The 27,242-nt window shown below is 45.3% G+C and overlaps 1 protein-coding gene across 1 annotated transcript; it reads right to left on the reverse strand.

Annotated features, from left to right (window-relative positions):
• Positions 1-1,610: 1,610 nt before the first annotated feature.
• ZNF445 (zinc finger protein 445) lies at positions 1,611-25,504 on the reverse strand. Its single transcript, XM_049777330.1, has 7 exons — positions 25,445-25,504; positions 10,146-10,593; positions 6,995-7,163; positions 6,599-6,648; positions 6,176-6,302; positions 4,775-4,885; positions 1,611-3,925 (listed from the first exon to the last, which is right to left on the reverse strand). Exons 2-7 carry the CDS (start codon positions 10,572-10,574, stop codon positions 1,704-1,706), a joined length of 3,108 nt encoding a protein of 1,035 aa, XP_049633287.1. The 5' UTR covers positions 10,575-10,593; positions 25,445-25,504; the 3' UTR covers positions 1,611-1,703.
• Positions 25,505-27,242: the final 1,738 nt, after the last annotated feature.

The raw sequence follows: 27,242 nt of genomic DNA on the forward strand, positions 1-27,242 counted from the left end.
AGGTGACCAAATTTTCCCCAAGTACAAAGCTGAGTAGGCACCAGAAGATCAGCAGGAGATGCTCATCCCAGCCTCTTGCTCTCATCCATCTCACGCACAACACTGACCCTTCAGTTTCAACAACTGAGGCAGCCAGAGGGAAACCAGATTATCAGTATTTGAGAGAAAGGACAATTCTGGGTGAATTTCTTGTCATTACAAAAACAAAACAAACAACAACAAAAAAACAACAATAACAGAAAAGCAACTTGCCGCAGGGATGTGCCCTATTCACAACTGTTGGTGATTCAAGGCGTCAGATAACTCAAGACAGGAGCAAAGATGTCCCATTCATGGAAAATGACAGCAATGACGACGGCATGACATTTCAGCTCTGTAATTTTACTTGAGTTCTGGGTTTGAAATGCACTTCAGATTAGGTTACATCATGTCTCAAGTCAAAATTGTCACAAGCTCCAGATCTTCTGCAGAGGGGAGGCAGCCCAGTCCCAGGAGGGACACTGATGACACATAGCAGCGTCCACTGTCACTGGGATTCCTCTTGCAAACAACTATCTCCACATGACGTACAGGGGTTGGGGGGTAAATTGATACTGTCAGTCTAGATTCCATCTCCAATACCTGGACCTAAAGATCCTCTCTGGGGGCCAAAGAGATAGCACAGTAGTAGGGCGTTTGTTTGCCTTGCATGTAGCCAACCCAGGATGGACCTGGGTTCAATTCCTGGCATCCCATATGGTCCCCTGAGCCTGCCAGGAGTGATTTCTGAGTGCAGAGCCAGGAGTAACTCCTGAGTGCCACCGGGTATGACCCAAAAAATCAAAACAAAACAAAAAGACCCTCTCTGGTTCCCTCCATGACTACCTTTAAGACTGTTGCTCAATATTCATCTCCACTGAGGCTCTCCTAAACCGATCTACAGAAAATAGCAGCATACCTCCCATCTGAATTATTTCATCAGTAGCACACAGGACTATCCAAAATACCCAACGTTTCATTTGTCATCCTGTAATGATACAAGACAGCAAAAACCAAAAAAGAGGTTTGTTTTTGTTCTTGTTTTGTTTTTTCCTGTTTCAGTTACTGCTGTCAGTGTCTGGCATGCACAGTGCCTACCTAGCACACAGAAGCAGCTTCTGTTGGGCGCACTGGACCAATGCTGTCATACACACCTGAGGGCCAGAGATGGCAGCAGGCTGGTTTTGGTTGACCTCCATTCCTGGGTGATAGTCCAAGCACTGTGCTCTCACCCATTTGCTGAAACAAACCGTGCTGGTGGCAGACATCAGTCAGCTGTGGTGGCTATAGCAGGAGGCGCCTCATCTGGAGACCCTGGATACCTTGCTGCTATTACTGCTTAAATGGTCAGACACGTCACAGGCAAAACTCAAAGACGAAAACGGGACCCCAAACTCAGCAGCCACAGTCCACCATGCCACAGGCATTCTGTCATACCACAGAGGGCAATGGTCTCTCCCTGTAGAGCTGCCTGGCGCCAGGTCACGGAGCTAAGGCCAAAGCACATGCTACTACTCTGCCCTAGAATCTCACTTGCTAAGGGGCTGGTGAGGCGATGCCCCCAAGTTTTTCGACCCTTAATATTTTGTCACTACCTTCCACACCAGGGAGAAATTTTCCTCACACTTCCTTCCAGGAGAGCATCCATCGGGGAGCTCCCCAACCCCTACACCATCTGCTCCAGCCTAATCTCTAACATGGTTTTTCATGTGCCGAGCCAGATTGGAAGACCACCTGAAGGTCTTCCCACACTCTCTACATTTGAAGGGCCTCTCGCGAGTATGAAATCTCTTGTGGTTCGTAAGCTGTGAGCTCTTGTCAAAGGTTTTCCCGCACGTGCTACATTTGTGGCCCTTTTTCCCTGGGGATGTATTCTGGAGTTTAGCAAGACTGAGGTTTCGCTGGTCACAACTCTCCTCACAAACTTCCAGGGGCTTCTCCCCATTTGGTTTTAATTCCTGTAAACTCATCCCCGTGTCCTGCAAGGAAGACAACCCAACCAGGCTACAGTCAGACTGCATCACTCTAGTATGCTTTTTCTGATGAATGGTGAGGGTATGCCTTCCGATGAAATCTTTCCCACACCACTGACATTTGAAAGGTCGCTCTTTAGTGTGGATCCTCTGATGGTTCACAAGGCGATAATTTCTGTCGTAAGATTTCCCACACTGATTACACTTGTAGCGTTTCTCCCCGCTGTGTATTCCCTTATGGTCTAGAAGAGACCTTTTCCGCGTGAAGGATTTCCCACATTCTTGGCACCAGAATGGTTTCCCATCAGGAGGGATTTGTGGCTGCACAGTGGTGGCGATGTTTTCGCTTTCGTGGAACTCGTAACGCTTTTTTAAGGAGTGGATCCTCTGGTGTCGAGAGAGGTTCGAGCTCCACCTGAAGGCTTTCCCACACTCCCTACACTTATAAGGCTTCTCTCTGGTATGAATTCTCTGGTGGATAAGGAGGAACGAGTGGTTGCGAAAGGTCTTGCCACACTGGCCGCACTTGTAGGGTTCTTCTGCAGGGCGGCTGCTCTGAGGAGCCTGGAATGCGGTGTCCTGACTGAATGATGGCTCGTCTTCAGACTTCCTTTCAATGGCGTGCTGCTGCTGGTGAAAAACAAAAGCTGCTTGATGAGTGAACTCTTCTCCACATTCACTACATTGGTAGGATTTCTCACTTGTGTGAGTCCTCTGGTGATTAATAAGAGATTTCTTTCGAATAAAAGTTTTCCCACATTGCTGACACAGAAAAGCCTTCTCCTCCTCAACAGGGGCACACTCGGGCTGGCTATAGCTGGACGTCATCTGCCTAAAGTCTTCTCTATAGTCTTCTTGATCCTGACAGAACTTTGCTTCTCTATGTGGTTCCTGATCTTGATAGAACTTTTCTTCGTGGTGTAGCCTCATATGGCGAGTAAAGTTTGACCTCCATCTAAATGTTTTCCTACATTTGGAACACTTATAGGGCTTTTCCTGCGTGTGAATCCTTTGATGTTCAAGTACATATGACTTGCAATGAAAGGATTTTCTACACTGGCTACAGTCAAAGAGTTTCTCCTCAGTCTGGTCTCTCAAACTATGGACAAACAATGAATCATAGGTGAGAGCTTCCTCATATTGATTACAATCCACAAATTTCTGCTTGGCATGGGTTTCCTGGTGCAGGCGGTAGGCAGACAAGCGTTGGAAAGCCTTGTCACATAAACTGCATTTATAAGGTTTAACTCCAGTGTGGATTTTCTCATGCCGCACACAGTTTGAGCTCCACCTGAAGGCTTTCCCACATACCCTACATTTAAATGGTTTCTCTTGAGTGTGAAGCCGCTGATGGCATGCAAGATAAGAACTGCAACTGAAGGCCCTTCCACAGTCACTGCACTTATACAATGTCCCCATTCTGTGAAGTGTCTGCCCGTGTTGGAGATGAGAACTAAGGATGAAGTTTTTCCCACATGCATCCTTTGCATTCCCTTTTAGTCCGGTATGAATTCTCTGATGTAGGCTAAATGTACCAATCATGCGTCTGTACCCTTTCCCAAACTCCTTGTAGTCACAGTGGTATGAACTCCCTCTGAAGTGCCTGCCACTTAAACCATGTTTAAGGGATCTCTTTCTTCTGGGTACTCTCAAATAAGTAACATATTTCAGATTAAAATTATTGTTTACACCTAATTCTTCAGCTTCCTCTCCTGTCTCATGACTAAAACTGGTCTCTTCTTTCTTAACTCTCACCAGAATGGGGTATTCGCCTGGCTCCTTTAATCTCCTTTTCTGTTCAAAAGGTACTTCAGGCCCTTTTTCCTCAGAAAATCTTGTTGCATGATATCTTGTTGACACAAGCGAGGATTCAGCTTCTTCCAAGGATGCATGTTTCAAGACAGACTTGTTTGCTTCAATTGGAAGTTCACCTCCTGATAAAAAAAAAACGAAACACAGTAGACTCAACTCTTTTCCCATACCTGAAACTGAAAGTAATGGCATGGAACAAAACAGTGCCAGGAAACTGAACGTTGAATCAAAACACAGGCAAGTGCCCCATAAAAAGAGTAAAAACAGGAGGATAAGTAAGAGAGTCCCAGGCGCTAGACAAATGCAGGAACCATGCCTGGTTGAAAAAAATAAAAAGAATCAAGGAGAATGTATTAGGTAGCCAAAGAGGGGAAAGAAAGGGAATTGTGGCACAGAGCAGGATAAGCTGGTTCCTAAGAACCAGCAGGGTTCCAAGGAAAGTCTGGCTGAGAGGTTTGCAAAGCAAGCAAGGATTTATAGGGAGAAGAATCAAGCAAAGGAAGAATATGAGTGAGATGGGGGCTGATAAGAGCACAAAGTAGAGGGCATGGAGGACTTCGAGGGAGTGCAGTATTGGGCTGAAGAGTAATCAATGAATAGAAAAAGAGAGGAACAATAAAATCTATTGGTCTGTATTAGGTCACATGTGAAACCAGTGAAAAGGTTGAAAATCACTGCTCTACCTCATTCAGTTTAAAGTAGTAGTTTTAAACTATTGGTCAGAAGACTAATACTAATCTGAAGGTATGAAAAGGATCAAAATCAGTGACCTAAGAGGGCTGCTGGGGAAAGGGCTGGGCCAGAATTGTATGTCTAATAGATAAGTATGGAGGGAAGAAGCCCAGAGGTACAATATTCCTTAGCCATGCTGTTAAATAGCAGTCTTTCTTGCAAATAGTGAAATAAGGTCCCAGTGACTAACTTAATATAGAAAAACTTTCAAGAGAACCTGGTAGGTTCTCAGTACTCACCTGCAGAGACAACATCTGGACTGTCCTTTGGCTGAGCAGCCTGGACATTCAGGCCCCATGGCTCCCTTGCTTCCAACCAGGAGATGAGAGCGGGTTTGGTAAATGGTCCCACTATAGAAGAAAAGGAATAAGATGAGATAAGAAGGCAGAGGATTTATACAGAACTTCTTTCTAGGACCTGCTCAGGCCTGAAGTCCTGAAAAAGAAGCAAGCAGAAGGATGATGTTAGAGCCAGAGACCCAGCAGCCGTTTCTAAGAGATCAGAGCAGAGTTAAGAGAGGCTGAGTTAAGTCAAGTCCCAAAGGATCATGAGGATTCTCTGAAAGTAAGAACCATATGATAACTCCATTGGATAAGTCAACACTTTGGGAGTGCCTAAGGGACTAAAAACTTGACATAATTGATGTGGTGTTTCAATTACCTTTTTCATGTCCTCGCTCAAACTGAGGTTGAAAGCCTCTAGAGAAGGACTCCACCATTTTTAGCTTATTTGATTTTTCTAATTTGATTTTTTTTTCTTATTTTTTTACTCCATGCTATTGCTTTTCTTTCCTTCAAACAAAACCACATAACTCGAATTATCTAGCTCCACCTCTCAAATAGAGGGGGAAACAAGGGAGGGTACCGGGACCAAACAGATATATGATCACTAATAGAAAGGTAGAAAAAGAGGGGACCACCTATTCTAGCAGCCCGGGTGGTGATGGGGGGATATGGTTGTAGGAGGGGAACAGGGACGGGGGGAGGACAAATTTGGTGATGGGAATTCCCCTGATTCAATGTTAATATGTACCTAAAATACTACTGTGAAATATATGTAAGCCAATATGATCAAAATAAAAATTAAAAAAAAAAACAAACAACTTGATATATATATATATTACTTTTGTTTTTTTTTTTGGGGGGAGGCCATACCGAACCATGATCAGGGCTTACTCCTCACTCTGTGCTCAGGGATTACTCCAGGCAAGTTCAGGGACCATATGGGATGTTGGACGGTCAAACCTGAGTCAGCCACATGCAAGGCAAGCACTTTCCTATACTATCTCTCCTACCCAACACATAAACTTTAAATTTTGAGTGTGTGTTTTGGGTACACCAAATGGTGCTCTTGGGATGCTTGGGATCAAACCAGACTCAACCAAATGCAACACAACCACTTAACCTGATGTACTGTCTCTCTGGTTCTTCATTTAAATATTTGCAACCCAGCATTATAAGCATTACTATCCCCATTTTTAAGGAGAAGAGACTGTGGCAACAGATTACATTACCAAGTAGTAGTTACAGAGACAGGATCTAAATTCTACACCCAGGTCAGATTCCTTTCTATGTACTGTGATAGAAATAAATAAATAAATAAATAAGGACGGTAGAAACAAGGATAAATTGATTCCTTACTCAAAGATGTCACATTCCTATAATTCTCCAGCATCACATCCCTGTATAGATTCCTCTGTGTTGGGCTCAGCCATCCCCACTCATCCTGGGAAAAGGTCACTGCCACATCCTTAAACGTCAAAGCCTCCTGAAAGAAAGAAAAGACAAAAAATGCATTCGTATGCCTGAGAGCTGGTGAACAGCATCAGCTTCAGGAAAGGGCAAGACTATGACTGGTTGAGTAAGTACAGGATAAATCCATGAAGGGTAAAAGTATTCAGCAATCAAACTCTAGAATCAGGGCAATAATTTGATCTATAGAGCCCGAGTCCACAGATATGACATTAACGGGAAAAGACCAAGGATGAGAGGAAGCTACAGCTGCTCTATTAGATGGAAATCAGGAAGAATTGACAGCCTGTGAGTGGCGATCTGTAGGGTTACCTGGTCTCCAGGGGTCCCCTCTATCTGGAACAGGGCAGAGACTTTGGGGCCTGAAAGAAAAGAAAGAACCATGAGAACTAGGGCAACCCAGGGCTTGACATCCCACCAAGAAAGCCACCCTTCCATCTCCATTTAGTACTTATGAGCAAACCTGGATGGTCATTAATCCCCCCACCCCATTTCACAATGTGTTCGGAGCTGAGAAGTGAGGAGGTAGGGGCTAAGCAATGAAAGGGGATCTAGTCATACAGAAGCCATAAATGGAAAGGAAACAGAGCTAAGGACCAAAATACAACAAGCTTTTAAATAATAGGACAGATGGAGAAAAAATAATCATATTGTAAGACATTCATGAACGAGGCATAATGCTGGATCTTAGAGGCAGGTGATGAGTACCAGATTGCCCATTTGGGAAGTCATGCATTCCTATTTCCGAGAGATTCTCTTGGTGGTCTCCCAGAGCAGAGCCACTCCTGAGAGGTGAAGCAGGAGACCATATCTGTGCAGCTTGCAAGGCTCCTGTACCCATCCAATGCACATCTGGACTCTGGGCAGGGGCTAGGTCCTGCTGAGAAGAAAATGCTGTGAGAGAAGGGCCCTGGGTATCAGAAAGCAAACATAGGTTAACCAAGCGTTACTACCCATAGACATGAAGGAAAGGAGGGAGAGAAAACTCAGTGAGGATCCCTTACTCTGCAACCTCCGTGGGCTACAAGACAGGCCACTGAGGAGAAAGAGCCATTTCAGTTTGACCTGAGAAAGCACAAATCAAAATCAGTACTGAAGTTGGGACTCAGCCAACCCCCAGCCCTCATCTGGAACTTAGGACTGCAAGAGAAGACATTTATCCTAAGCATTGAACTTCTACTCCTTCATATCTTAAATGAAGTTCAACAGTGTTTATCAGGTACTGATCAAGATTAGAATGACTTCAAAACAGCAAAACAGCTCCTAGTCCATCAACCTAACTAAAGACGTAAGGTTAGGGCCATGCAGATACCTTAAAGGGCTGAAGCATATGCTTTGCCTGCAGGAGGTTTAGGTCGAGGTTAAACTCCCAGCATCCCTAGGATCAATCTCCGCATTCCCCGCATTCTGGCATGGCATGGGAGTAGTCAGTCCCTAAACACCCCAAAGTGCAGCCTCTAAACAAAAGAAGCAATGCTAATCCTGAGGGTCAGTCATGGAACCAGAGAGGGAGAAAGGTCTCAAGTCAAAACAATGGCAGCATTCATTCAAGCAGAACACTGGATATTGCAAGCCTTTCCACTAAATAGTTCGGGTCTCTTCAGCAACTTGGTCTCTGATGATGAAGTCAGAGCCGATGAGCTTCAAGCTTTTTTTTTTTTTTTTTGGTCCTGAAGCTAATATATTCTCTACATTGACCTATTAGATCAGCTTATAGCAATAAAGTACGGTTTCCAGAGCTACAGACTAAAGATGAGCAGTCACAATAATTTACCTGCGGTTTTACCCAAAGAATAAAAATTAACACAGAAGCGCAGCCAGAGGAGCTTCTTGCACACACTCTCCAGTTCTCTTTTCTAATAGCTCGTTACCTGGCAGCTGACCATCATAGCTATATATGGATCAGGGATTTATTTTTCAGAATTTGGGAGGCTTGCTTTCTCTCAGTCTGTTTTATGTTCTTTCTAATTAGCTTTCAACTAAGAAACTCTTCTTTTACTAGTTTGGTAATTGTTTTCATAATTCTTTTTTTTTGGGGGGGGGGAGGTCACACCTGCTGGTACTAAAAGGTTCCTCCTGGTTCTGTGTTTAATAATCACTCCTGGAAGTATTCAGAGAAAAAACCAGATTCTGGGGATCGAACTCAGGTCAGAAAAGTACAAGACAAGTAAGTGCCTTACCTGCTATACTATCTCAGAGGCTCCTGTTTTTATGAATTTTTGTTTGCTTGGTTTTCTTTTCTTTTCTTGTTTTGTTTTGTTTTGTATTTTTGTTTTTGGGCCAAGTCCAATGACACTGAGGGGTTACTCCTGACTCTGAAATCGCTCCTGACAGGCTCAGGGACTATATGGAATGCCGGGAATCAAACGCAGGTCCATCCTCTATCAGCTGCGTGCAAGGCAAATGCCATACAGCTTTGCTATCTGTCCAGCCCCTTTGTTTGCTTATTTTTCTTTTGGGGCTACACTCAGCAGTGACCAGGGGCTACTTCTGGATTTTTGTTCAGAAATCATTCCTGGCGGGCTTAAGGGAATATATAGGATGTGGTGATCAAACCCGGGTCAACTGCATGCATGGCAAATGCCCTACCCACTGTGCTATCGCTCCACCTTGTCATTTTTGAACTGTTAAAACTTACATCTAGCTCTAAGTTCAATATAACCAGCACGATTTTGTAAATTTTGTATAATTTTATTTGTGTTACTAATTTTTTTTTTTTTTTTTTGGTTTTTGGGTCACACCCGGCAGTGCTCAGGGGTTATTCCTGGCTCCAGGCTCAGAAATTGCTCCTGGCACGCACGGGGGACTATATGGGACGCCGGGATTCAAACCGATGACCTCCTGCATGAAAGGCAAACACCTTACCTCCATGCTATCTCTCCGGCCCCGTGTTACTAATTTTTAAATCCTCTTAAGCATCGCATTGTTTTGCTTCAAAACAATGGCAGCTGGAGAAATAGTCTAATAATGGCTGAAGCATTAGCATTCCAAGTCACCAACTCTAGCTGGATTCCCTAGTTGCATGGTCACAGAGGAGCAGTGAGTACAAACACAGAGCTTGAGTAACTCAAGAATTACTGAATGTAGCCAACACCCTACCTAACTGCCCCCCAAAAAGAATATGGCTGAGAACTGGCTCAAAGGGCCTGTTTTAATTGCAAGAGGCATGGGAGTGATCTCCGGCACTTCATGGTCTCCTGAGCACTAAAGTGGCCAAGGGCACCAGAGACAAAGTCAGGTACAGACTACAGAACTACAGACCCTCCAACAGATACTGAACACACATCTTGTCCTTAAATTATGTCTGCACATTCTGTTCCTAAATCACGTTGACATGATTTGCAATCAGTCGGCTCTGAAATGTACAAAAATAAATCCCTTGCAAGAACTGAGACGACGTATTGAAGGTAAAATAAAAACCGTCCCATGCCCTAATCCTGGACTCCTCCTCATAATTCTCATCTTCTTCCCAGTACAGACCCAATCCTCAAAGCCAGCTGAGAAAAAAGATGCACAGAGACCACTCTCCTAAGTGCTGCCACAGCTCTGGCTGGAGCCCTGTTCCCACAAGTAAGCAGTGCCACTGTCATCTCACAGGTCAAGGATAGAGGTGAGGATGGGACTGTATCTTCTGAGTTACCCGCTGACCTTCCCCTGGTGATTATCCTTCTATGGAAACGTGGACCAGGCTTTCTGTCAAACCTCTGTGGTTTAGGGTCCAGCTCCCGCAGCTCAGGGGCCACAGGAAGAAAAGAAAGGTTTGTGCTAGTCTGTAATGCTAAAGGCAGACACCACCACCCCACCGTCCTGCTCCCCACCGTTCTCCGGCAGAGCTTAGAGTACCCTCGCTCATACTCACCTTCAGCAGGGTCCCATCAAGGTCCCTCTGCAGCTCCTCCAGCAGGGCCACGGCCTCCTCCCCGCTCTCGGGATGATGTAGCTGCACCCAGGTTCGCAGCTCCGCAGGCAGGATGCTCAAGAACTGCTCCAACACCAGCAGCTCCAGGATCTGGGTCTTGGAGAGAACATCAGGCCGCAACCACCAGCGGCAGAGCTCCCGGAGCCGCTGCAGAGTCTCCAAGGGCCCAGAAGATTCGTGGTAGCGAAGCTGGCGGAAGAGCTGGCGGAAGAGCTCCTGGCCAGGCCGATTGAGGGTTTGTGGCCTGGCTGCCTGCACAAACAAGTAGCCTTCATCCTCTTCTTCCTTCTTCACCATCTGCAGGCGCCCTCGCTCCCTCGGAGCTTGGGCTTGGGCTGGGCGAACAGCATGCCACCTACCTGGAGGCATCCTCCTGTTCAGGATCAACCTGGAAGAATGCAAACCACGTCTGAATTAGCTGTGTCGCTGCTGGGTTCTTGGAAGTTCTGTTTTTAGCACCTCGGCAGGCAATGCCATTTGCTAGAATGTACGATCTCACTGGAAAGAGACTAAAATAACCAGTATTATTCTTCAGAGGCATGTGAAAGTGAAGTGGAGTAGCTATAGCTTGCTAGCTGGAATTAATTTTAGGTGTACAAGAAGGAAGCACACTGGGTCAGAAGTAAAGCACTTTGATCACCGGAGGGGTGACCCCTGATTACAGAGCCAGGAGTAACCCCCCAATAGCACTGACATGGCCCAAAATCAAATCCCAAAAAGAAGAAAAAGAAAAAAAGCACACGAGTATGTTTTCCATACAGATGCAAGCAGATCTTCAAGTGTTAGGATGAAATAAGACAACATCCCAGAATACAATAAAATAGGTGCGAGTTTGGGGTGCGGTATTATACCAATATACATGGCTGGGATAAGACATTCACAAGGGGAACAACAGATGGCAAAGGCTTCTGCATCTGTTTTAAAAACGTGGCACAGTGACTTCAATCCCCTGTACCACCACAGGTGCCAAGTACCATCCTAGCCACTCTGCTGCTTGTGCCAGTATAGCTGTTGTCTGTGGTGCCTGGCACTATCATCAATCTCCAGTCACAGCACAGCCAGGTGTGTTTGAATACAACTAAGGGCTCAACCCCAGCAAGAACCATGACCCAGTATCACAGCCATATCAACAGAGGGGAAGAAAACACAAGTAAAATAACAGCATTCTGTGAAAGTATGTTTTTGTTTGTTTTGTGGCCACACTCAGTGGTGTTCAGGGGTTACTCTTCCCTCTGCACTCAGAAATTACCCCCTAGCATGCTTGGGGAACCTTAAAAGATGTCAGGGATCGAAACCAGGTCAGCTGTGTTACAGGGCAAATGCCCTACCGTTTGTGCTATCACTCCGGTCCTTCTACTAAAGTTTTTTTTCTATTAAAGTTTTTAAGTCAAAAATTATTCATGGGGCTGAGGTGATAGCTCATATGGCTAGAGCATATGCTCCATATGCAGAGACTGACCATCACAAAGTCCTCTAAAAACTGCCAGGTGCAGTTCTGGAGGCCCCATCCATAACAATGTTGGGTTTGGCCCCCAGGTACCTTAACACTATTTGGATTCCCTCCCAAGGGAATCTAGAAGAAAGGGGAGGAGGAGAGGCGAGAAAAAGAGGAGAGAAGAGGGCAAGAGAGAGGAAGGAGATGAGGCAGGAGGGGGAAAGAGGAAGGAGAAAAGGGTAGGAGATGAAAAGAGAAGAGAGGGTAGGAGACAGGAGAGGTGAGGGAAGGGCAGAGGAAAGGAGGGGAAAAGAGGAAGGAGAAAAGGGTAGGAGATGAAAAGAGAAGAGAGGGTAGGAGACAGGAGAGGTGAAGGGAGGGCAGAGAAAGGTAGGGGAAAAGAGAAGAAAGAAGAAAGGAGAGAAGGGAGGGGAGAAAATGAGAATAGAAAGAATAGCAGGGGAGGGGAGAAGAGGAGAAGGGAAGAGTGAGGAGTAAAGAAAGGTAAGGAAGGAGAAAAGAGAGAAGTCAAGAGAAAGGAGAGAGGAGAGGAGAGGTAGGGGGGAGGAGAGCAGAGGCTTTCAGGTCCTGGGGATGTGGCCAAATGTAAAAAGGACTTGCTTCCATGAGCTGAGTACACTGGCAATCACATGTTAGGTGCATTTCAGCATCACTGTGATTCCTGTTGTTGCCAACCCTGCAAACAAGTATGTGATCATTCCCCATCACTCCCTCCCTAAAGAGAATTGTAACGTGGAGTGTGACCAGAGAGGAAATGATGGTTGCTGACTCTTCCCAGGTAGTCTGGTCGTGGCTGGAAAACACTGGGTCCTCCTCAGAATAGATGGGAGCAGATTCCTTTCTCTACCTGAAGGCAGAGCAATCCAGTGCCAAGACCTACAACCTCAACAGAAATGCCTATCTCTATAACTCCACTTTATCAGATCCAGAACACACTTCAAATTTTCATAGTAGTGTCAGCCCTGTAGGATCATAGAAAACCTGATGGGAAAAATTACATAGATAATCACCAAGCTCAGTGAGCCTAAATGGTAACGAAGAAGGCGCAATCTGAACCAACCACAGCTTCGTAAATCCTTAGACAATGATAATAATTATAGTAATTATTTCAAATTGACCCTGATTGATCTAAGTCTCGATAATTCCACTTGTCTTTGTGTTGTAGCAAATGACATGAAGTAAATCTGTGCCTGCAAGGAGACAAGATAGGGTGGGGGGGTGGGAAACTTGGAACACTGATGGAGAGGAGGTCACTTGGTGGTGGGATTAAAACACTTAATGGGCGAAATAACTGTATCATGAATAATATAGTAAATCGCAGTGTTGTAATAAAAATATTTAAATAAAAAAGTAGATGTAGGAGTAATCAGTACATGCTTTGTTGTGTGTGTGTGTGTGTGTGTGTGTGTGTGTGTGTGTGTGTAAGGGCTTGAATTCCTCAATGGAGGGGTGGGGGTGGTAGTGGGGGGGGTGTGTGTTTTACATTAAACACTGAGGAGGGAAAACTAGTCCCTCATAATGAGGGCCCTTTCTGGGGGAAGGGTGCCAGTAGGACCGGCCACATCCAGCAGTGCTTGAAGTTACTCCCAGCAGTACTCAGAGGACCCTGTAGTGCAGAAGACTGAAGCTGAGGCTTTACTAGGAATCCTCTGGGCCAGCAGGGGAGCTCTTGATCTCTCTTTACAAGGAAAGGTCCCAGGTTCAAAGCCACTCTTTCGTCTCCAAGCCAGCGAGGTGGGAATAGCAGCACAATAGGTTCTGGCATTAGGACTTACCATGGTATTTTTCTTACTAAACCTGTCCATTGTGAGAAATATATGGATTATCATTGTTTTTCATCTGCTTGTCATTATATGAAGGCCGTCCAGGCGCTCGTTTTATTCCTTTTACTCCCTCACTCCCATCTCTTGTTACCCCACATTTAACCATTTTTCTGTACTAATGATTTTTGTTTTGGCTAAGGTGGATTATATATCTTTCACAGTAATTTTTTGGTGGAGTCTGAAGCTTCAGCAGGCAACGCATCACAGCAAGGTTCCTTGCTGTAGGCTTTTTGGCCAAGATAAGGTGAAGATGCAGCCTCGGCTGCCCCCACAGCCTTCTCTCTCCTTCCTCCCCATCCCCAGGGTTATTCCTTGACAACTGCTCAGGGTCCCAGCAAGTGGGTTCCGGTGAGGTGGAATTTAAAAGAGACCCCAGACTTCCTTGTTTCTGCAAGGGGCTGGGAAGGGACTGCTGAACTTTCAACTTCCAGCAATTAGGAAGCAAATGCCTCTCGGGGAGTCAGAAGCTTCAGCAGGCAACAAGGGGAGGACATGGCTCCATGCTCTCTTCCCTTGTCCAAATCACAGACCAAAGTGGTGTCTCGAAAACACCCCCCTCCCTCTTGTCTATTTTTAAAACATAAAAGGGTCACGTGTATCTCCGTTGTATATCTCAGATGTATTCCCTTAACATCTATAACTCTTTTAGAATATTCTCATATAGTGACAATTTTGCCCACTGGATTTGTTATTTGATTGTTTGATTTTCCCCCTTTGAGATCTGTCTTATAAGCAATACTGGTAGAAGAGTATCTCTGTATAGATTTCATGCTTGAACCAAGTTACGGGGAATGTTGGATTTATTCGTCGGCCCCCAGATGCACCAACAGTATCTTGTGGCATTGCTTCTCTTTTGCATAGGCACATTAAAATGGGAAAATAATACATATGCAAACAAGTTCTTATCTAATAGAGATGGGAACACAAATTTGGTAATGTAATTAGGCCTTTTACCCTGAACATTGACATAATGATTTGGCTCAGGCCTCAGAAGAATGGGCATCGCCCACACACACCTGAACAATGGATACCATCTGTGGAAACAACCACAATTGTCTATAACATTACCAAGATCCAAGCCTCTACCAGGGAAGACCTACCACTGCTTTGGCATTGACTTACTCCAAAGAGTGCTCCCAACACCTAGACGACTCAGCAACAGTCTGCATGCAGGGCAGATCGCTCCGCATTTAATGATATGCTGAAACTAGAGGATGCTCCACATCAGCCTGACATCGATGAAAGAAATGCACAGAATCCAGAGTCTTTAAATATAAGAATCTGATACCAACAATAGCTAAAGTGTGAAAAAGTTTCACCGGGACCTTGAGAATGACTCGAGTTGGACGGACTGGTATGCCTCGAACCCAAAGTCAGTCTTATGCCAATAAACTTCTGGGGTGAGGCCTTTTTGTAATCAGGTCAAGGATTTTTTTTCATTTTCCCCATTTTTCTGGACCTATGCAAACAACGGCGATTGCCACTATCACACATTTACTATATTTTTTTACTCTTATCCTTTAAGGAAAAAAAAATACAACTTACTGAACTTAAAAATAAATAACTGTAGTAGAATGCCTGTCTCAAATACAGGCAGGGGTTGGGAGGAGGGGAGGGGGTAATATTACACTGGTGAAGGGGGGGGTGTTCTGGTTATGACTATAACCCAACTATGATCATGTTACTTAAATAAAAAATATACTTAAAAAAGAAAAAAGAAAGACCACCCTAGAGGAAGCTATATGATAGGCATTTGCCTTGCACGTGGCCAACCCAGGTTCAATCCCCAGCATCCCATTCTGTCCCTGAACCTACCAGGTGTTAATCCTGAATGTAGAGCCAAAAGTAACCCAAGCACTGCTGGGTGTGCCCAAAACTTTAAAAATAAATAATGACAAAATAAACAAAGACAATCCTAGAGTCCAAAGATATTGCTCAACAGTAAAGCAACTGCTTTGCATGTGTGTGAGGACACATATTCAATATCTAGCACTGCAAGAAAAAAGCCTAGGCTTAACTGTAGAAAAACTATAATCATATGTGCATATATAAGCACGTGCAACCAAAATAATACAAATATTGCAAAACCAAAATAATAATCACCCCACAAACATTTGCCAAGAAATTAAAAAAGGATTCACAATGTAATCATTTAGTAATGTTGAGGCCGTTTTGTGAACTGAACTTCTATTTTACAGATTGTAATTTCTGCTGACTTTGCACGGATAAAGAAAGTGCTGATGATGAATGCTTTCTACAGTGCTGCCAACTAAATACTGAAGCTGCTGAATTTTAGAATCAGACCCACTGAAAATAAGGGTTTCATTAGGAACAAGGAAGATACAATAAACCTAGTAAAAAAAAAAATGTCCCTATCCAGGGCCAGAACTTTAGTACAGAAGGTAGGGCACTTGCCTTGCATGAGGCCAATCTGGCTTCAATCTCTGGCATCCCAAATGGTCCTCTGAGCTCACCAAGCACTGGTGGGTAAGGGTTCCCCCTCCCAAAAAAAAAAATCCCCTCTCCAAGACACTATGTGTTTGCCTTAGACTATGTGTCAAAACTACAATTTCCTGGATGCCAAATGTTTAGTTTACAGTTCAGAGTAAAGTTAGGAATGATAATTAAAGGACACAATTATAATTACTCTATCATTATGATTTTTCTTCCTTACCTAGGATTTCAGACCATGGGAGCCCTGAGGTACAGGTGGTGGACCAAGGATTAAATTACGGTTCCTGCATCTGACAGGCAAACCAGAGCCATGTTCCAGGATCTTAGAGTTTTTAACATTGCATGTATATACTAGTTCAGTGATTGGCAACATGTGGCTCGCGAGCCACATGTGGCTCTTTACACTTTTAATTTGGCTCTCCTGTGTGCTGGGCGGCTGCTCCAGAAGTCAGGACTCTGCTCCTAGCCTCTGTCAGTGTGTGCCCTGTGTGGCTCTCAAAAGAAATTTCAATCGTGGTTTTGGCAAGATTTGGCTCAGTTGAAAAAAAAAGGTTGCCGACCACTGTACTAGTTCTTTTTGTTTCCCAAGAGTACATGTAAAAAATAATGTGGGGGCAGAGAGATAGCATGGAGGTAGGGCATTTGACTTGCATGCAGAACGATGGTGGTTCAAATCCTGGCATCCTGTATGGTCCCCCGAGCCTGCCAGGAGTGATTTCTGAGTGTAGAGCCAGGAGCAACCCCTAAGTGCTGCTAGGTGTAACACAAAAAACAAAATAATAATAATGATAATGAATGCAAATATGGTAAGAGAGCTTACTTCTACGGTTTTTTTGTTGTTGTTGTTGTTGTTGTTGTTTTTTATTTTTTGGGTCACACCCAGCAGCGCACAGGGGTTACTCCTGGCTCTATGCTCAGAAATCACTCCTGGCAGGCTCAGGGGACCATATGGGATGCCAATATTCGAACCACCATCCTTCTGCATGCAAGGAAAACGCCTTACCTCCATGCTACTCTCCAGCCCCTACTTCTATGGTTTTTAAAATACCTCCCTGTTATTTTCCTCTTTATATATATTTCCCTCAGTAAATCTGAATGCTGTGGGGCCAGAGTACACAATCAGCTGAGCTCAGTCTTTGCATACAGCTTTGCATACCTTGGTGGTCAACAAAAACTAATAAGCATACGGCTGACCCAAGTTTATTTCTGGACCATCCCAGATGGTAACTCAAGTGAACCAGTAGTGAACCCTAAACACAGAGTCAGGAGTAAACTTGGAGCATCATTGGGTGTAGCCCCCTCAAAAACATTGAAAATCAACAAAAAATACTTGATCCTCTGGACATTGAAGGGAACAACTTCAGAGCACAGAGCCCAGAGTAGCCCCCAAACATCATCAGGAGATCCCCCCTCAAACAATATAAATGCTTTAAAAATTAGGGCCAGAAGGTTAACATAGGGGTTAAGGTGCTTGCCCTGTGGGTTGGCCCCAGTTCAATCCCTGGTACTACATAGTCTCCTGACCACTGCTGGGTGCCCTGCCACAAAAAAGTCAAGTCTGCAAAATTGTAACTAAGAAAAACACGATTTAAAGCAAGAACGTATATACATAAGAAAAGTTCATCAGGCCTTCCTAAGTATTTTCACTCATTATCTCCTCTATCCACGCTCTCCCTTCCCATTTATCATCTATGTCCTTTGCATATATATGGATAATCTGAGAAGTATTATGCTGAGTGAAATGAGTCAGAGGGAGACTTAAAATAATTGCACTTATTTGTGGGATAGTAAAAAAAAAAAAAGAGGGGCCAGAGTGGTGGCGCAAGCGGTGGGGCATTTGCCTTGCACGTGGCTAACCTAGGACAGACAGCGGTCGGTTCCCTCAGCGTCCCATATGGTCCCCCGAACCAGGAGCGATTTTGTAGCACATACCCAGGAGTAACCCTGACATCACCAGGTGTGGCCCAAAGAGAGAGAGAGAGAGAAGAGAGAGAGGAGAAGAGAGAGGCGAGGAGAGAAGAGAGAGAGAGAGAAAAAGAAAGAAAGAAAGAAGGAAGGAAGGAAGGAAGGAAGGAAGGAAGGAAGGAAGGAAGGAAGGAAGGAAGGAAGGAAGGAAGGAAGGAAGGAAGGAAGGAAGGAAGGAAGGAAGGAAGGAAGGAAGGAAGGAAGGAAGGAAGGAAGAAAGAAAGAAAGAAAGAAAGAAAGAAAGAAAGAAAGAAAGAAAGAAAGAAAGAAAGAAAGAAAGAAAGAAAGAAAGAAAGAAAGAAAGAAATGGTAATAATATCCACAGACAATAGAATAGATAAAGGGGCCAGGAGGTCTGGTTCATGGTAGAAATCTTGCCACAGATAGTGGGGCAGATAGTTAGGGCAGAGAAGGAACCACTATGACATTGATAGTTGGAAATGATCACTCTGGACAAGAATTGGGTGCTGAAAGGAGGTAAAGTGATATACATAATTCCTCTGCAGTAACAATGCTGAAAACCAGTGTCAAAAAGGGACAAAAGGGTGGTGGGAGAAGGGGAGAAGGGAAATGTCTGCCATAGAGACAATGAACTACAACCTGGCAGTGCAAATAAGCAGCACAGATCACTGTGCAGGACGAAATTGAGAGGAGAGGCATCCATGGTCAGAGAGGGGCAAGAGATACCCTCAGGGGGAGGGCACTTGCCTTACCTGTATGAAGCAAGCCTTGGGGTTCCATTCCAAACATGGCCAGGAATGACCCTAGCTCTAAGACAGCTGTGACCACCCAACAAAACAAACTGCAGAACAGGTTGGGAAAGCAAAAGATGAAAGTGTTGAGAGGACTGGAAACAGCTTGATAAACTGGAGCACAAGCTTTGCCTGCAAAAGGTCAAATTAACTGATATAATTCTCCCTCCACCCCCATGTACCACTGGGAAAGGAATCCATACCTCAACTAACACTGTCCAGGAAGGAGAAAGATTTGACAAATTGGTGTTTTTATTGGGAACACTCGAAGGCAAGATCTAACAGTCTCCACAGAGGAAAGGGCTACGTGCTGACATGTCCCTAGTCATGTTAAAAATTTTTTCCACTGACCCTGCAAACAGAATGTGACCATTCTGCTGAAGGTGGAGACTGCCTGATTTTTTTTTGGGGGGGAGGGGGATCTTGGTCCATACCCGCTGACGCTCAGGGGTACTTCAGGCTATGCGCTCAGAAATCGCTCCTGACTTGGGGGACCATATGAGACGCAGGGGGATGGAACTGCGGTCCGTCCTAGGTCAGCTGTGTGAAAGGCAAACACCCTACTGCTGTGCTACCACTCCAACTCCTAAACTGCCTAATTTTTAACCCCAACAAACCTTCAAAACAAAATCCACTGTAAAATTACCACCAAAAATAAGCCACTGAACTGGTCTTTCTGAAACTATTACTGTATAAATGTTCAAAAGGGTCAAAACAATATTTGTAAAGAATGAGACAACATGGGGGCCGGAACAATAGCACAGCGGTAAGGCCTTTGCCTTAAATCAGCCAACACAGGACGGACCCCACTTTGGATCCCGGCATCCCATATGGTCCCCAGAGCCTGCCAGAAGCAACTTCTGAGCCCAGAGGGGCCCGGAGAGATAGCACAACGGCGTTTGCCTTGCAAGCAGCCGATCCAGGACCTAAGGTGGTTGGTTCGAATCCCGGTGTCCCATATGGTCCCCCGTGCCTGCCAGGAGCTATTTCTGAGCAGACAGTCAGGAGTAACTCCTGAGCAACGCTGGGTGTGGCCCCAAAACCAAAAAAAATAATAATAACTTCTGAGCCCAGAGCCAGGAGTAACTCCTGAGCACTGCTGGGTGTGACCCCTCCCCCCCAAAAGAATGAAACAATAGAGATGAGGGCTGAAAGGACCAGGCCACAATATGAAGCTTACCACAAAGAGTGGTGAGTACAGTTAGAGAAATAACTTCACTGACAATTATCATGAAAATGGTAGTTAGAATGCCTGACTGAAACCCAACTATAAATATGTTTGCAATCATGGTGCTTAAATATATTTTTTAGGAAGTTAGTAAATCAAAACAGTAATTAAAAAAATAGATAGATTAGACAGATGGGGGTCAGTGAGCTGAACTGAAGCCTCCTTTCCTCCAAGCTCTGAATTAATTTTAGAGGACAAAAGAAAAGCTTTACTTCATCAACTTATTAACATTGTACCATATTTGTGAGTCCCTAGGCCAGGGAGTTGGTGGAGCTGAAGCTGGGTTTCTTTCCCAGCACTTCATATCTTATTCTGTATGGCCCCCAAAATAAAAATAAATGTATAGGGACCGGAGAGATAGCATGGAGGAAAGGTGTTTGCCTTTCATGCAGAAGGACGGTAGTTCAAGTCCTGGCATCCTATATGGTCCCCCTGAGCCTGCCAGGAGCAATTTCTGAGTGTAGAGCCAGGAGTAACTCCTGAGTGCTGCTGGGTATGACCCAAAAACCAGAAACAAAAAACAAAAAAAAAAAGTATAAACAGGGCCAATACCAGAAATTTTCTGAACATTTTCAGGGATACTGTCCTCTTTGTCTTAGCAGCTTCATCTTAATATGTAATGATGCTTGGTTTATTCTTACAAATACTACAAAATAATGTAAGCATACATGATTTTACTTAGAATGTAAGTCACAGCCATCACAGAATGCTTAGGCAACAATACTTTTCAGCTATGAGGAGCCACAGAAAACTGAACAGTAGCAGATTTCCTTTTAAGTGCATGCTGAAGATCAACTTCAAAACATTTCCCTATTTTCATCTTGCAGTAAAGGATTATTGCTTTTAGTAAACCAAATTTGTCTGCATTCCATAAGCATTAACATAGCATGTAAGAGCAGCCTCATCATCACATCCTAAATCACAGCCCAGGGCCATCTGTGTACCTAATGCGTGAACTTCCTTAATCAAATACAGCTTACATTTTCTCACAAAAAGACCAACCAGTAGCAGTGGGTTTTCAGTTTTGAACTATAAACAGATGGGAACAGGATGATGCTCTTTCCTGGCCATCACTTTCAACTTAGAAAAATAGTCTTCATTTCTCACATTTATATAAGGACAGCAGAACAGACTTCAAAAGTTTGAGCTGGGCCGGAGAGATAGCATGGAGGTAAGGCGCTGGCCTTGCATGCAGAAGGTCGGTGGTTCAAATCCCAGCATCCCATACAGTCCCCCAAGCCTACCAGAAGCGATTTCTGAGCATAGAGCCAGGAATAACCCTTGAGCGCTGCCAGGTGTGACCCAAAAACCAAAAAAAAAAGTTTGAGATGATGGGGGCCTAAGTAATAGCATAGCAAGTAGGACATTTGCCTTGCAAGTGGAAGACCTAGTCTTAAACCCCTGCATCCCCTGTGGTCCCCTGAGTCTGCCATGGGTGAATTCTGACCTCAGAGCCAGGAGCAATCCCTGAGCTCTGTTGGGTCTGTCCAACGCCCCCACAAAAAAAGTTAGAGCTGAGCCCTAAGATGAAAGACTATTCCTTATATGCTCTTCACTTTGAAGGCTAGACAATCACTCAAATAGACAAGATCTGTCCTTTTCGAACAAATACTACCTGATGACACACACTTCATAGAACCTGTACTACAAAAGTCAACCAAAACCATTTTTTTTTTGTATTGGCTATACTTAACTGGTGTCCTAATGTAAGTAGCAATTTTTGGCTTGTTGTGTGCTTTGGTGCCAGACCAGAAGGTGTTGGAGAGGATGGAATTCAGGGCACCCCAACACCAAGTATCAGTCTAGTCCTCTGAGCTTTATTTACTTTCTTGGCCCCACCAATTTTTTTTTTTTTGGTTCGTATTTTGTTGTTTTCGTCTTAGGGCCCCCACACAATTGTATTCAGGGATGACTCTAGCACCCTGCTCAGGAGATTATATGTGGGGTTCTAACCAGTCTGGGCTACATGCAAGGCAAATACCTTAATGGCTATACCAGGGGTCTCAAACTCGCAGTCTGCAGGCCGTTTGCAGCCTTCTGTACAATATTTTGTGGCCCGAGGCCGGCCTTCAAATATCGCAGTATTCGCGATTATTTGCTTACCGAATAATCGCAATAAAAATCGCGTTAGTAAGAAAAAGATCGCATGAAACATTCGCATACCCCGAGTAGTTCTGTTCGGAGTATGCACATGTTTAATGCGATTTTTTGCAATTTTTTTCTTACTAATGGGATTTTTTATTGCGAATATTTGGTAAGCGAAATCCCTTATGCGGCCCTGCCTCACCCCGATTTTGCCTCCTGCGGCCCCCAGGTAAATTGAGTTTGAGACCCCTGGGCTATACTGTATCTCCAGCTCACAGACAGCTTTTAAAAAATCATCTTTGGGGGCCGGCGCGGTGGCGCTAGAGGTAAGGTGTCTGCCTTGCCAGTGCTAGCCTAGGACGGACCGCTGTTCGATCCCCCCACATCCCATATGGTCCCCAAGCCAGGAGCGACTTCTGAGCACATAGGCAGGAGTAACCCCTGAGCGTTACCGGGTGTGGCCCCCCAAAAAATCATCTTTGATTATATGAAAAGGAGAGGAATGTTTATGAAATTCCTGAGAACAGAGAGGAGTTTCCTCAGAAATTAAATTCTACCCATTTTAGTTTCTAAAAATTTAAGGCTCAAGTTGGGGTTGTCTTAGTTATTGTAAACAGCCATGGCATGGGTACAAGTCATTTTCTATGCTGTTTGTTACAGTTACAACACCCTATCCTACTGTCTCATCAGTTGTTGTTCTGTTTTGGGTTTTTTTTTTTTGTTTTTTTTTTTTGTTTTTGGGTCACACCCAGAGGTTACTCCTGGCTCTACACTCAGAAATCACTCCTGGCAGGCACAGGGGACCATATGGGATGCCGGGAATTCAAACCACCATCCTTCTGCATGCAAGGCAAACGCCCTAGCTCCATCCAATCTCTCCGGCCCTCATCAGTTATTTTTATACTACTCCATCATTAGTGAAGTTATCAAAACCTAAACTTATGAGAGGATATTTGGGAGTGAAAGTACAGTAAAGCTTTTGCTTTGCACACAGCTGAGCTGTTTTGATCCCTGGCACCTCATATGGTATCTTAAGTATCCTCTGACTACTAGTGGTATTCAGGTGATATAAGAAAGAGAAGGGGGGGCCGGGTAGGTGGCGCTGGAGGTAAGGTGTCTGCCTTGCAAGCGCTAGCCAAGGAAGGACCGCGGTTCGATCCCCCGGCGTCCCATATGGTCCCCCCAAGCCAGGGGCGATTTCTGAGCACATAGCCAGGAGTAACCCCTGAGCGTCAAACGGGTGTGGCCCAAAAACAAAAAAAAAAAAAAAAAAAAGAAAGAGAAGGGATGCGGAAGATTGAATTCAGGTCGGACAAGTGTAAGCAAATGCCATGCTCACTGTTAGGGTTCAGCCTCCAAAAGACCACACAAAGCAATGAGCTCTGTATCAAAGAACTTTATTAACCACAAGTCAAGCAAACAAGGGTCTCAAAGCTGACCAGTCAAGGTAATCTCCTATGGAAGGAGAGAAACCCAGTCCACTTGTTCAAAATCTTTTTATACCCTAAACCCACAATGTCTTGGGCAAAAACTAGTTCCCTGGGTGCTTCAGCAGCCTATTGTCCCTTTCCATTTAGGGGAATATTTTTCTCAAAATTGAGAAACCTTATCTTTAACCTTCCTCTGTTCTCAGAAGCGAGGACCTGTTGGTTCACAAGGTTGCCAAGGTTATAAGTTAGTCTAGGGGTGGAAGGCACAGCAATTTTCCACTATTAGCTCTGCAAACTTCGTCAAAATAGCTGTCTTCTATTAAAATAATGGCTGTATTACAATTAATTGTGGTGATGTTCAGATTTGCCCTCTACTTCCACTATACTCCGACCCAGATCCCACCAATTTTAAACGATTTTGGAGCACAGATGCATTTCCCAAGTTAAAGACAATATTTTCAAAAAGTAATGATATGGGATCTGAAGGGATAAAACAGCAGGTGGGGCGCCTGCCTTGTGTGTGTTGGATTTGGGTTTGACCCAAGGCACCCCATATAGTCCAGCAGAAATGATCACTGAGAGTAAGCCTGAAGATCGATGGGTGTGACCCCAAAGGCCAAAAAAAAAAGTAATAATATATAAAAAGGTAAAAAGAAATAATAACAAAGTAATAAAATACATAATGCCACCAAGTAATGGAAAGGTTTATGTTACATAGGTAATTTTATCACAATACGTTAAAAATAAAAAAGCTTGGGCCTTTTTATTTATACTCCAAGGGAGTGGAGTGGTGCTCAAAACACTGCTGGTGGGCTCGGAGGACCATTTGGGATGCAGAGATGAATCTTGCAAGGCAGCAAGCAAGCGCCTTAGCCTTGCTCAATCCAACCCTCAGGTTTTGTTTTTGTTTTTGTCTTTAAAGGAATAGGAAAATTCCAGTTTGCATAAAATGAGCATTTGAATTTAAATTATGCACATTTTGAAAGCCAACGGATAGCCAAAACACACACACACACACACTTTTTTTGTTTTGTTTTGTTTTTTTTGTTTTTTTGGATCACACCCAGCAGCGCTCGGGGGGCCACTCATTCCTGGCTCTATGCTCAGAAATCGCCCCCAGCAGGCTCAGGGGACCATAAGGGATGCCAGGATTCAAACCACCGTCCTTCTGCATGCAAGGCAAAGGCCTTACTGCTGTGCTATCTCTGCGGCCCCAACACACACACATTTTTTACAGCTTGCAGCTAATTTTACTTCTCCTAACACACAACCCAGACATCTAACCATCGGTGACCAACCCGTTTGCATTGAAATCATCATGCACATTTTGAAAACCAATGGAACCCCCAAACACACTCTCTCAATCTCTCTCTGTCTCTGTCTCTCTGTCTCTGTCTGTCTGTCTGTCTGTCTGTCTCTCTCTCTACACACACACACACACACACACACACACACACACACACACACCTTTTTACATACTGCAGCTACTTTTCCTTTTCCTAACACTCAACCCAGACATCTAATCGTGGTGATCAATCCCAGTTTGCATTTGCATCAAATGAGCGTTTGCATTGAAATCACTCTGCACATTTTGAAAGCCAATGGATTCCCCCCCCCCCAAACACACACACACACACACACACACACACACACACACACAGACACAGCTTTACATATTGCACACAATCACAAACACACACACACACCTTTTTACAGCTTGCAGCTACTTTGACTTTCTCTTAACACTCAAGCCGGTGTTAATCTTAATCGCCGGTGATCAATCTCTTTGTCTGCAATAATTCCAGCGATAAGGCCGGAGACACCCTCGGGCCTGTGTCGCCCGACCTGGGCGCCCCGGGCCATGCAACGTCGGGTCCCGGGCGTGCAACCAGAAGCCGCCCCCAGGCCCAGCCCCACCACCCGGTGCCCGGTGCAGCAGCCTCGGGGCCCGGCCGCCCCTGCTGCTGCCTGCCCACGCCAAGCCCAGAACCCCAGCCGTCTCCAGCACCCCCAGCAGCCCGCCAACACCCCGCCGGCCCCGCTCACCGACTCCTAAGGCCCCCGAACCTTTTGGGCACTCGGACCTTTTGGGCAGCACCGCGGGCCTCACGCCCACCGACTGCCCTTCGCTTGGCCGGGCCGCATCGCGCACGCGCGTCACCGCCCGGGTGCTCGGCGGCCCCTCTAGGAAACTGGAGGGCTACGTCTCGGCGTTTCCCCCGACCCCCCCTGGGCCGCGCCGCTACGGAGCAGGCGCGCTGGGCCTTGCCAACCGGTCCAGGCTGGGCCTTGACTTCTTGGTGCGCAGGCGTGGGTGTTTGACAGTGCTGGGGTCCTTCCTCTCTCTCTCCCCTTAGGAAAGGATGGGGTGGTCCAATGCACCTAGCAAGACCTGTAAGGCACGGTTCTTAGCTTGGGATAAAAAAGTAAGGAGGGGAGCCATGTGCTAAGGAAGGGTCTTTTAGGAAAATCATCTTTTCCTCCCCTATCTTCATCCCCAAGGTGGTCCAATGGACCTAGCAAGACCTGTGAAGCAAGATTCTTGGGGGTGGGGGGGGAGAAAGAAAGGAAGGGAGCCATGTGCTAAGGGAGGGTCTTTTAGGAAAATCATCTTTTTCTCCCCCATCTTTATCCCCAAGGTGGTCCAATGGACCTAGCAAGATCTGTGAAGCAAGATTCTTGGGGGTGGGGGGAGAAAGAAAGGAAAGGAGCCAATTGCTAAGGGAGGGTCTTTTAGGAAAATCATCTTTTCCTCCCCTATCTTCATCTCCAAGGTGGTCCAATGGACCTAGCAAGACCTGTGAAGCAAGATTCTTGGGGGTGGGGGGGAGAAAGAAAGGAAGGGAGCCATGTGCTAAGGGAGGGTCTTTTAGGAAAATCATCTTTTCCTCCCCTATCTTCATCCCCAAGGTGGTCCAAAGGACCTAGCAAGACCTGTGAAGCAAGATTCTTGGGGGTGAGGAGGAGAAAGAAAGGAGGGGAGCCATGTGCTAAGGGAGAGTCCTTTAGGAAAATCATCTTTTCCTCCCCTATCTTCATTCCCAAGGTGGTCCAATGGACCTAGCAAGATCTGTGAAGCAAGATTCTTGGGGGGGGGGTGGAGAAAGAAAGGATGGGAGCCATGTGCTAAGGGAGGGTCTTTTAGGAAAATCATCTTTTCCTCCCCTATCTTCATCTCCAAGGTGGTCCAGTGGACCTAGCGAGATCTGTGAAGCAAGATTCTTGGGGGTGGGGGGAGAAAGAAAGGAGGGGAGCCATGTGCTAAGGGAGGGTCTTTTAGGAAAATCATCTTTTCCTCCCCTATCTTCATCTCCAAGGTGGTCCAATGGACCTAGCAAGACCTGTGAAGCAAGATTCTTGGGGGTGGGGGGGAGAAAGAAAGGAAGGGAGCCATGTGCTAAGGGAGGGTCTTTTAGGAAAATCATCTTTTCCTCCCCTATCTTCATCCCCAAGGTGGTCCAATGGACCTAGCAAGACCTGTGAAGCAAGATTCTTGGGGGTGAGGAGGAGAAAGAAAGGAGGGGAGCCATGTGCTAAGGGAGAGTCCTTTAGGAAAATCATCTTTTCCTCCCCTATCTTCATTCCCAAGGTGGTCCAATGGACCTAGCAAGATCTGTGAAGCAAGATTCTTGGGGGGGGGTGGAGAAAGAAAGGATGGGAGCCATGTGCTAAGGGAGGGTCTTTTAGGAAAATCATCTTTTCCTCCCCTATCTTCATCTCCAAGGTGGTCCAGTGGACCTAGCGAGATCTGTGAAGCAAGATTCTTGGGGGTGGGGGGAGAAAGAAAGGAGGGGAGCCATGTGCTAAGGGAGGGTCTTTTAGGAAAATCATCTTTTCCTCCCCT

The sequence above is a fragment of the Suncus etruscus genome, chromosome 7 (assembly GCF_024139225.1).
Source record: "Suncus etruscus isolate mSunEtr1 chromosome 7, mSunEtr1.pri.cur, whole genome shotgun sequence".
NCBI lineage: Eukaryota > Metazoa > Chordata > Mammalia > Eulipotyphla > Soricidae > Suncus > Suncus etruscus.

Bases quoted from the DNA above. Each gene is read 5' to 3' on its own strand.
- ZNF445 (XM_049777330.1), bottom strand. From the start codon at position 10,574: ATGCCTCCAGGTAGGTGGCATGCTGTTCGCCCAGCCCAAGCCCAAGCT. The intron at 7,164-10,145 runs GTGAGTATGAGC...TCTTCTCAGCAG, and splicing joins TTGATGGGACCCTGCTGAAG to GACCTAGCCCCTGCCCAGAG. The intron at 3,926-4,774 runs GTGAGTACTGAG...TTTTTTTATCAG, and splicing joins TCCAGATGTTGTCTCTGCAG to GAGGTGAACTTCCAATTGAA.